The 12,142-nt window shown below is 44.4% G+C and overlaps 1 protein-coding gene across 4 annotated transcripts in view; it reads right to left on the bottom strand.

Moving 5' to 3' along the window:
• Positions 1-12,142, bottom strand: part of il1rapl1b (interleukin 1 receptor accessory protein-like 1b) — a 207,213-nt gene that overhangs the window by 109,564 nt on the left and 85,507 nt on the right. For all 4 annotated transcript variants that reach the window (XM_084394789.1, XM_084394791.1, XM_084394790.1 and 1 more), the window contains exon 3: positions 7,686-7,965. In XM_084394789.1, coding sequence (XP_084250915.1) covers positions 7,686-7,965 — 280 coding nt within the window. The remainder of the gene's footprint in view (positions 1-7,685; positions 7,966-12,142) is intronic.

Here is a 12,142-nt window from a genome sequence, read left to right as displayed (position 1 = left end):
TGACTGTTTAAACTAATGCACTGTATAAATTCGACTGCCTCAATAAACCGAATCTCTTTTTACTGATAATAAATGAAGCTGATGGTGCCAGATACAGATGAGTGCAGCTCTACACTGCGTCTGAACACAACGACAACAACACAGAACTGTTCACGGAACAAATACACACAACCACACACACACACACACACACACACACACACACAGAGACACAGACACACACACAGACACACAATCACAACACAAATCCACTACATCAGCACATTGTTAAATGCAGGTCATGAGGTAAAGGGTGACTGTAGCACATATGATTTCAACTGAAAATGAGAGAGTTCAACAAAATTTTTGATATTAAAATTGATATCCTAGCGGAGAGAGAGATTCTTAGTAAATCACCACTTAACGGTCTGTTTCTGACTTTATATATAGTGCAGGTCTGCTGAGTGACAGGATCAGATGAACATGTTTCTCCTGAAGTATAGTTTAAGCTCCACTGAATTTCTCCTTCATCATTCACTACAGTGTTTCGCTTCGGATCAAAGGGTGTTTCAGTTCAGAGAGAGACTCCAATATCTTCTTTCCTAATGAGGGAACTAATGAGCCATTGACAGGGAACAGCCTTTACCTGCGAGGTTAATGACGTATTACAGCACGTGATGAACAGCCTTTCCCTAGTTCTGGTGGATTGAACTCAGTGAACACACACATGCTGTTCTCAAACAACATCCACATGGAAGAACCAATGCTTGAGTCTGTCATTGAGTTTAGAGACGTGACCTGAATCAGAAACGTCACTATTGAACCTACAATAAAATAATAGCATCAGAAAAAGTGGAATGAAAGAATCTTCATCTTCATCATCACCATCATCATGTTCTTTTCTCACAGCTGTTATTTGTCTAGATGAGTGTCTGTATTAAGACACCAGACATTCTCTCTCAGGGTGGATGGATGAGGTCTTGTTGATTGAGTTTGTGCTGGTCTTTTAACAGCTTACAGTAAAAGTTCTCAATCCTGTGTCACGGGCACGAAACACAAGATCCAGTTGCGAATGAAAGATAATTTATTAAAGTAGACAGCAAACAGATCAAGACAGGATGGTCTGATGTAAATATGCAGGTCGGTGTTCAGGTCTTGGCAGCGAGGAGACTGCAATAGGCTGAAGTCTGATGACCCTCGTAGAAGTACATCAACAGTGAGACGATCAGAATAGTCCAAGGCTAGAACAAGCCGGTAACTCAGGAACTGGAGACAGAAAAGCACTGACAGGGCAAGGAGACAAGGCGTGAGCAGTAGAACGATCTGACACTGAACATGACAAACACAAGACTACTTATAGGACATATAAACGAGCCTCCCTGCGGCTGAATGCCTTGAATGCCTTGGACTGAACGTTTGGCTATCCCCTGAAATGTCATTTATTTTAATTTGCTTGTATCGTCCTCCTTCATCTACCATTGCTTTTTATGATAATTTACATAAACTGTTAAAACAATGTCAAGAAAGAAAGGAGCTAATTTTAATGGGTGATTTTAATATAAACTGGGAAAATAACTCTGACCGGAAAAAACTTAAAGACATAACAGACAAATTTAATCTCACCCAGTTAGTTCTTGGTCCCACCCGCATCACTCACTCCTCTCAGACGCAAATTGACTAAATGTTTACAAACAGACCGGAAAGGATAACAAATCATACAATTTATTAACAGGTTTATCTGACCATAATATAACACTACTGGGAAGGAAACTCACCAAAAAACGTTTTAAGAACACAACCACAGTGAAACAATATCATCTGAGTATTCCTAAAAATGATATGGACAAATTAAAATCTGCTTAAAATGATATCGACTGGACTGATCTTTTGGCTATTGAAGATATAGAGAACAGCTGCAACCTGTTTTCAAGCACTGTTAATACTATAATATCCTCATATAGCAGAAGAATGACACACAGACCAAGACAGAAAAATTCTCCACCTTGGCTCAATGAGGCTCTCTGGAAACAGATGAGGGACAGAGATTCCTCTCTAAAGATTGCACTTAAGTCAGGACTCAGAAGTGACTGGTATAGCTATACATCCCTCAGAAATAGAGTAGTAAGGAACATAAGGAAAGCCAAAGCAGATTTCTATATAAAAGTAATTGATGATGCAAAGGGAGATGGGAAACAATCTTAATAAATTAATTGGGAAAGATACTCAGCACTGCGCAGCGGCACTTGAACTGAAATTATATGGAATCATAACCAGAGAAGACGACATTATAGCAAGCACTTTTAACAATTTTTTTATCCAATCAGTTGAGGAATTGGCACAGAATTGGCACTATTGATATTGACAAACCTGTTTTTAGAATTGAGGAAATTAGTGAACTTGAGGTAGAGAATACCATAAATTCATTAAAGGTATAGCGGAGGATTTTCCCGAATTTTAGAAAAGAACCGCCCTCTCCACTTTTTGAAAAAATGCACATGCGCAACACTCTACCTGCTCCCAAGAGGGAATGCCTATTAAACGTGTGCACGAGAGAGCATGCACGAGCTAATCATAGCTTACATTAACTTTTACTAGCAGTGATTTTAAATGGATTTCTCCAAATAGCATGCCAAACTTTACCTGTCAAGTAGAAACTTCGCGACTGAGGCATCAGTGGGAAGCCCAACCTGTGTTTTCAGCGCACGCCATCATGTGAATCGTGTGCACGAGCACGTACGACGGCCTTACGTAAACATATCACCAGAATGATTGACACTTAGGAGGACCAATAGTCTTGATGATCCACCCGGAAAAAGAAAATCCTCCGCTATACCTTTAAGGAACTCAAAAGCTAAAGATACCTTTGGTCTTGATTCTGTATTTTTTAAAACTCATAAACAGTCTTTAATTAAACCTCTTACACATTTAATCAATTTATCAATTAAACAAGGTATTTTCCCAAGTTCCTGGAAAACAGCTGTGGTAACCCCCATTTTCAAGGCCGGTGATAAAACACTGGTGAAGTATACCCATCAGGCCCATCAGTATACTACCTGTAATATCCAAGGTAGCAGAGAAATGGGTGGCGAAACAGCTGACTACTCATCTTAGTAAAGGCCATACACCCCTTTTTTATCGAGAACATCAAAATGAATCTAGATAAAGGAGGCGTGGTGGGTGCAATATTTTTTTATTTAAAAAAAGCTCTTGACACCGTCGATCATGACGTTCTTTTGTCAAAACTATCCTATTTGAATTTTTGTGGGAATGCAATCAAATGGATGAAATCATACTTAACTGACAGAAAACAAAGCACACGCATTAACAACACTCAATCTACATATCTAAACTGTAAAACAGGTGTCCCTCAAGGATCTATACTGGGCCCCCTGTTCAGTCTCTATATAAATGACCTGCCCACTGTTTGTTCATCTGTACATTTACAAATGTATGCAGATGACACAGTCCTCTACGTACATGCTAAAGATTAACAACAAACTGCACACCAACTGACTGAGGCCATGAGCAAGGTATCCATATGGCTAACTAATTCATGCTTACACCTGAACATAAGTAAAACAGTATGTATGTATTTTACAAAACAAACTACTGTGACTTATGACCCTGAGGTAATTGTTAACCAAGAGAAGGTTAGAGTGGTATCTGACTTTAAATATCTGGGAATCATCCTAGACTCACAACTCTCATTTAAAAAGCATACAAAAAAGGTTGCCAATATTGTTAAATTTAACCCGGCAAATTTTAAGCACATAAGATCATACCTACCAATGAAGGCTGCAAAGCTCTTCTTGCATGCGATGATCTTCTCACATTTTTCTTACTGTTTAACTAGCTGGTCGCAAGCCAATAAAACAACATTGCAACCATTGGAGTCACTTTATAAACAGGCATTAAAGACATTGGACCGTAAGGGTAATAGCTATCATCATTGTCACATAATCAAAAAACACAACATGTTTAGCTTTAAAAACTTCAGACACTTTGCTGATGCCTGTCTTGTCTTTAAAGTACTCCGTGGGCTTGCTCCACCACCACTGTGCCAGTTTATAAAACAGAAAGATAAGGTCACTAGAGTAACCAGAGCAACCACCAGAGTGGACTGCATAGTTCAATATAGACAAAGTAGGATTGGAACACAGCCTTTTCTGTCAGAGCCACAATTTTTTGGAATAGTCTGCCCTATGAGTTAAGGGAGTGTAATAGTCTCTCCTCTTTTAAAAAAACAGCTTAAATCTTGGATTAGGGACAATTACAATTGTAACCATAAACCAAATACTTAAGTCCATGAACATACTTTGCTTTTATTGCCTTTTTTTTTTTTATACTGTATTTACTTTTTACTGTAATTAAGTTAAGGGGTTAGGTGAGGTGAGCAATATATTGTCTGTTTGAGGGTATGCTCATATTGTTTTAAAATTCCTGCTGTATTTATTACATTGCTACTGTATTTATTAAATTTATAGTGTATTTTTATTGACTTTTGTATTTTAGGGTGCCTGTTAAGACATGGCTAGGCACAACAGATGGAAACTAGCACTTGTAGCTAACTCTGGCTTGTTTACAGCAAGTAACTTGTTTGTTGATCAATGAGCACTGTCCCTATCAAATAAATAAATAAATAAAATAAATAGATAGATCTAAGGGACGCATACTTCCACATATCCATCCTTCCATCTCACAGGAAGTTCCTGAGGTACGCTTTCGGGGGCGAAGCATTCCAATATTGGGCTCTCCCATTCGGCCTAGCTCTCTCCCCTCGCACATTTACTAAATGCATGGATGCAGCTCTAGCTCCGCTGAGGCTTCAGGGTATCAGGGTGCTAAATTATATTGATGACTGGCTTATTATGGCCCAGTCACGAGAGCTGGCAGTTCGGCATCGAGATGTCATCCTTGCTCACATCCAGAGCCTGGGGTTGAGACTTAACATGAAAAAAAGCATGCTGGCACCAGCCCAGAGAACCAAGTTCCTGGGAGTGGTGTGGGACTCGGTCACCGTGACCAGGATAAAGCTAGGCCAAGCCATCACTCTAAAACATTTTCAGAGAGTGTTAGGACTGCAGCGTCCAACGTCATTCCATTCGGCCTGCTGCACATGAGGGCCCTGCAGTGGTGGTTGAGGGGGAACCCGTTCCGCATGATCAGGGTTAGGCGCAGATGCCGTCGTTCCCTATCTATGTGGAAAAAAGCTTGGTTTCTGTCCCAAGGCCCAGTGCTGGGAGCGTCATGTCGCCGGAAAGCCGTTTCGACAGATGCCTCCCTCACGGGCTGAGGCGCGGTCATGGATGGCAGGGCTCTGAGTAGCTTCCTCTCAGATCTCAGGGGTCACCACATAGACAATGTGTCAGTGGTCTCCTACTTGATTCATCAGGGGATTCTGAGATTGCGCCCTCTATCCAGATTGGCACATTAGATCCTCCTGTGGTCACAGGGGAAACTATTATCTCTACCAGAATCAGAGAATCCCAGGGAATGGAGACTTCACACCGAGGTGTGAAGTCGATATGAGAGAGGTTCGGCCCAGTGGAAGTAGATTTGTTCGCGTCTCGAGGGACATCCCACTGTCCACTGTGGTTTTCTCTCACCCATTCAGCCCCATTGGGGTTGGATGCCATGGTACAGACGTGGCCGAGGCTTTACCCCCGATCGCTCTGCTCCCGGGAGTTCCGGAGAGGGTCCGTCGAGACTGGATCAACCTACTTCTAGTAACGCCGTACTGGCCGGCCCGAGTATGGTTTTCAGACAACATAGCACTCCTGGCAGGCCAGCCTTGGCAGTTCCCTCTGAGGAGGGACGTGCTTCCGCAGGCCAGGGGCTCAATATTCACCCTCATGGAAACTTTGGGCTTGGCCCCAGAGGGGGTTCAGTACCTAGAGGCTGGCCTGCTGACTGGAGTGGTTGAGACCATACTTAGTTCCAGAGCTCCTTCCACGAGGAGATTGTACGGCCTAAAGTGGAATGTGTTTCCACTTGGTGTAGAGAGCGTGAGGTGGACCCAGTTAACTGCTCGGTTGGGCTTCAGTGCTGGTGCTCCTCCAAGATCGCTTCTCGGCTGATCTTACCCCATCCACACTAAAGGTGTATGTGGCTGCCATTGCAGCTTTCCACGCTCCTCTGGGTGATGGGCCTCTGGGGAGACATCAGCTGGTCGTACGTTTCCTCCGTGGGGTTTGGAGGATGAGACCTGCGGCTCGTATCAGAGTTCCCACATGGGATCTGGCAGTGGTTCTCGAAGGGCTGGTCGAGGCCCCCTTTGAACCTCTGGAGTCGGCTGAGGCCAAGAACCTTTCTCTCAAGGTAGCTTTTTTATTAGCCATTACTTCTCTGATGAGAGTAAGAGACCTTCAGACCTTCATATCTCATAGGTGGCTGGAGTTTTCTCCAGGCGACATTAAGGCTATCTTGCATCCCAGGCCGGGCTATGTGCCTAAAGTGCCATCTAATGTGGCACAGCCTACGGTTCTGCAGGCTTTTCATCCTCCACCTCACGTTAAAGATGCGCGGTTGGCGGTTACAGCCGCGGACTCCGCGGATAAACCGCGGATTGGGCGGATGACGTGACGAAAAATAATATTTTAATTAAATTCGGGCGGGTGGCGGGCGGTTGAACCAATCAAATGAAAAATATATGTATACACAAATCAACGGATGGCGGGCGGGTGCGGTTTTGAAAATTGGTCAAAAACGTTGCTGCGGCTGGATGGCGGACGGATGATGATTTTTGTGATGCGGTTGCGGATGAAATAATAGCCCATCCGCGCATCTCTACCTCACGTGACGGCGGATGAAGAAAGACTTAATTTGCTCTGCCCTGTCAGAGCTCTCAAGATTTATGTTCAGAGGTCTTCTTCATGGCGGAAGTCAGACCGGTTGCTGGCGTGCTTCGGGTCACCCAAGAAGGGGCTTCCCGCATCCAAACAGACCATCAGTAACTGGATCATTCAGGCTATCTCTATGGCCTATCAGGTGCACAGCTTGCCTTCACCTTTGGCCATGTGGCATCCTCTAGAGCCCTCCTTTCAGGGGCCCCGATCCAAGAAGTGTGTGATGCAGCTGGATGGGCCACCCCTCATACTTTTATCAGATTCTATAGTCTGGACATTCCTTCTCCGCCAGGCACTCTAGTGCTCTCGTCCTAAGTGTGCCTGTGCACAGCTTCACACTAGGACAGGCAGGGCTCATTGTGGCATAGTGGGTACTCGTTCTCCAAAGTGTCGTCATCAACGCAGTTCGAGTTCCATCGAAAGGGAACATCTCGGGTTACAATTGTAACCCCTGTTCCCTGAGAGGGGAACGAGACACTGCGTCCCTCCGCCACGCCTTCCCCTGCCTGGGAGCAACTTGCTTCATCGCAGAAGCTGATGCTGTTGTGTGCCGGCGTCCCTTTGTAGCTTCTGTGTATGCCGTCACATGTTACGTCATGATGCAGAACCAATCAGGTTGGATTAGTTTCATTCATACCTTAGATGCGTTACGCTAAGGGCGTTCCCCAAAGTGTCGTCATCGATGCAGTGTCTCGTTCCCTTCTCAGGGAACAGGGGTTACAGTCGTAACCAGAGACGTTTTCTGGTCAGACAAGGAGGCTGTGAGAAGATCTGATGGTGTGCACTGCAGTGTGTGAAGATACACATGAGATTCAGGTAATCCTTTGACACAAGATCACACACACACACACACACACGTACCTCAGCACGCAGGAGTAATGTCCCGTGTCCTGCAGCTCGGTGGGCCTGAACCAGATGGAGTCCTCCTCTTTGCTCATGCGAACCCCGTCGAAGGAGATGGGCTCCTCGAAGTCCCCGTGGCCCGTGCTCTTGTACCACATCAGACTGAGTCCAGCACTCTGGGCATGTGTGTAGTTCGCACGGATGTATCCATAAAATAAAGCACATTTAATCCTCACAGGCTCCCCAAGCAGAACTTTGTATTTCAGATAGTCCACAGACCAATCCGTACAGCCGTCCACTGCGGAGAGAGAGAACAGAGAACACAGCATTAGCAGAACTGGACCGATACTGGACATGAGACAGCAGAACATGAGATATATGAAGTAATACAGTCAGATAGAGACCAGAGCCAGGCACACTCTCTCTCTCTCTCACACACACACTCATGCACAAACACACACACACATGCACACTCACACACACACACACGCACACTCACACACACATGCACACTCACACACACGTGTTACTGGACGTGTGTGTGACTTGAAATGAAACTGTACAGCAAACACACGGATCAGAAACACTGGACTGAAAAACGGCTCATTGACAATCGCTGCAGGTTTTAGAAACCCTGCTCTGTCTACGTAATGTGTTGGGGATTTACTCAAAAAACACTTCAGGCTCATCAGTCAGTCAGAATCACATGTACAGTAAAGCAATGCAGCAGGAGTTCACATTAGCCTCTCAGGGGTTCAGGAACACTGGACTGTAGGAAACCACAGGAGAAGAACCGGAGGAACGGGATGCAGAAACTCATCCGCAGAACATGAGCAGCTGTTCATCACAGATAAACAGTCCAACTGACAGTTCAGCTCAAAACGCACACATTTCTACTGAAGAACTGATGTAAGAGCTTGAATAAATCTGTTGCCTGATATTAAACCCGCTGGAACTACACACACTTACAGCACCATTTCAAAACACACTGAGTCAGCAAACAATGTTCTGTGGAAACTGGAAGCCCGTCACATGTAGATGAGTTATAAACTCTCGACAGTCAACAACGTCTCACATATTAGTAATTTGTCATTTAGAAGCAGATTGTGTGTTATTTCTAATGTTATCAGGACTGGAGTAAATGTCCAGCATCTCTCCTCTATTCTCCCAGGTTCAGTGTGTGTGAAACAGCTGCTGAGAACAGATGCTGAGAGGAGACAGGCCCGGATAATTGTGTCTCCCTCAATGTTTGATTTACTAAAGAAACAGCACAGCAGCTAATTAACACTGAGAGAAGCGTGTCGCATTATTTATCCCTCGCTTTCTCTCTCTCTCTCTCTCTCTGCCAAATCCCAGAAATAAAAGAGGACGACTGGTTTCCACTGAGGAAACCAAGAGCTGCTGTGTGAAGGACAGTGGACACGTCTCAGTGTATAGAGTGTGATGGGGGAATCTGGGAAACGGGTGAACGGGAGAATCTGGGAAACGCAGAAATGGGAGAATCTGGGAAACGGAGGAATTGGAGAATCTGGGAAACGGAGGAATGGGAGAATCTGGGAAACGGAGGAATGGGAGAATCAGGGAAACGCAGAAATGGGAGAATCAGGGAAACGCAGGAATGGGAGAATCTGGGAAACGGAGGAATGGGAGAATCTGGGAAACGGAGGAATGGGAGAATCTGGGAAACGCAGAAATGGGAGAATCAGGGAAACGCAGGAATTGGAGAATCAGGGAAACACAGGAATGGGAGAATCTGGGAAACGGAGGAATGGGAGAATCAGGGAAACGCAGGAATGGGAGAATCTGGGAAACGGAGGAATGGGAGAATCTGGGAAACGGAGGAATGGGAGAATCTGGGAAACGCAGAAATGGGAGAATCAGGGAAACGCAGGAATTGGAGAATCAGGGAAACACAGGAATGGGAGAATCTGGGAAACGGAGGAATGGTGGGAGAATCTGGGAAACGGAGGAATGGGAGAATCAGGGAAACAGGAATTGGAGAATCAGGGAAACGCAGGAATGGGAGAATCTGGGAAACGAAAGAATGGGAGAAACTGGGAAACGGAGGAAAGGGAGAATCTGGGAAACGGAGGAATGGGAGAATCTGGGAAACGCAGGAATGGGAGAATCAGGAAAACGCTGGAATGGGAGAATCAGGGAAACGGAGGAATGGGAGAATCAGGAAAACGCTGGAATGGGAGAATCAGGGAAACGCAGGAATGGGAGAATCAGGAAAACGCTGGAATGGGAGAATCAGGGAAACGGAGGAATGGGAGAGTCAGAGAAAGCAGCAGTGGTAGAATCAGGGAAACGCAGGAATGGTAGAATCAGGGAAACGGAGGAATGGGAGAGTCAGAGAAATGCAGCAGTGGTAGAATCAGGGAAACGCAGGAATGCCTGCTGGTTTTGGCAGGAATCTTTCGAAGGGACGGAGATGCCGCTGCTGTTAGGTGATATTTACAAACACTGACAGCAAAAAAAACTCTTATTAAAGTGTAACGTATCTCTGTTGCTATGGCGGTGAGAGGGTGCTGGTTGCCGTGGCAGCCTGGGGGGGGGGGGGGGGGCATGGGTGTAACTAATTAAGGTTCATTGCAGCAGTAAAAAAAGCTCCATGATGATTTTGCAGTGAGAAAAGATGGTTAAAACATGATCATCTGAGTTAATAATCCTACTGTACAGTGTGTGTGTGTGCGTGTGTGTGTCTGTATCACATGATATCTAAACATCATTTTGAAGGATCTAATGAAGCATCAGCACTGGGTTCAGGACCTGAGGCTGGATTCACAACAATCCACTGAAGAATTTTTCTCAGTGCAGTTCTTAAGATTAATTCTGACACTGGGTTTACACCAAATGCGACAAAGGCAAACAGAAGCCATTATAATCAGTTCTGCTGTGGCCGACAGTATTTCAGACGTTCTTCACATGCTGCTTCTGATATGAAGGACCAATGGATTGGCAATGGCCGCTTTGTCACATCCACTGTCGACACGGTGTTAGAAATTCGTAAGTGCATTTCTTAAAAAACAATTGTAAGAAGTTCTCAAATATTTACTTAAGAACATCTTTTCTTAGGAATAAAATAGTGTAATACAACAAATTCAATCCTGACAAATTTTAATGATACATTTATCTGTTCAGCACAGGAAGTGCCTCACGATCATATTCTTTTCCTACAGGACATGAGAAGTGTTCATTTAATGAATTTACTTGCTGAAAGCTATTTGGCTAATCTGACCTGGAAGAAAAGACAAGAAAGAAGCCCTTAAGTTGGCAAGAGCAGATCACACCTGAAACACAGCAGGTTATCCTCACTTTAAGCTGTTATTGATGCTGATTTTTAAACTCTTTCCCCGCCAGCGTTTTTGATCATTTTCACAACATTTTCATGGCCCCCAGAATATTTGGTTATATATCAAATATATCAAAAGAGCCAGCAATGCAGGTTTGAGAGGACGCCGTCACATACATCAACAACATATGAAGAGCCTCTATGGAAGACACTAGCACACATTTCAGATGTGAATCATGGCAGAGTCGACGAAGAAAACGAAGAGAGCGCGGTCGGAAGAGTGCAGAGACGGCTCTGCGTGAGTGGGATTTACGACAGTAACGTTAAACACAAGTACGACTCTAGGGGGCGCTGTTTGACAAAAAACGGAAACTGCATAGTGTGCCTTTAAGAAAAAAAGAATACTTCTTAAATTTTATCTAAGAAAAAAAGAAAATAACATTCAAAAGAAGTACTTTTGGAAATACAAAATATCCTCCACTTCGTTATTCAGAAGAATGTTTAATGAATCCGGTCCCTAATGTTGATCCAGAAAGGCAAGGACTAAAGCAAGAACCAGCTCACGAGAGGCCAGAAAACAGCCAAAATCGGGTATTTTGCGATTATTATACAGTATGGAAAGTAAAAAGTGATGACATTTGTCTGGCAGAACACAGTCACTTCATGCACGGCATAAACGTTGTAAAAACATCCTGTGGGCAACCAACAGCTTTTTCATTTAAGATCTGGATGTTGAAAATGTCAGCAGTGTAATTGAGGAGATAAAGCTGAGAGAGAGAGAGAGAGAGAGAGAGAGAGAGAGAGAGAGAGAGAGAGAGAGAGAGAGAGAGAGAGAGAGAGAGAGAGAGAGAGAGAGAAAACAAACATCGTCTCTCGCAGGGAAACAGATTCAATTAAGGAGTTTCTGTGGGAATGTTGTCAACATACTTACAGGAGACAGTTATTATTTTGTGCTCATCATTCTTCTCATTGCTCATTATGGGATGTTGGACTGTTTTGGGCTGTTATCATTCATTTTACCAACGTGTTTTAGCAGCTGAGTTTTATGCAATCTCACTGGCAGCACACACACACACACACACACACACACACACACACACACACAGCTCAGCTTGATTACACCCAATTAACTTCCCTCCCGAAGCGTGTGCTCGAGGCGCGTCGCTCCGCTCAAACACGG

Source organism: Rutilus rutilus (genome assembly GCF_951802725.1).
Source record: "Rutilus rutilus genome assembly, chromosome: 22".
Classification (NCBI taxonomy): domain Eukaryota; kingdom Metazoa; phylum Chordata; class Actinopteri; order Cypriniformes; family Leuciscidae; genus Rutilus; species Rutilus rutilus.
The sequence above is the reverse complement of the archived record's forward strand: the minus strand, read 5'-3'. Positions and strand labels throughout refer to the sequence as shown.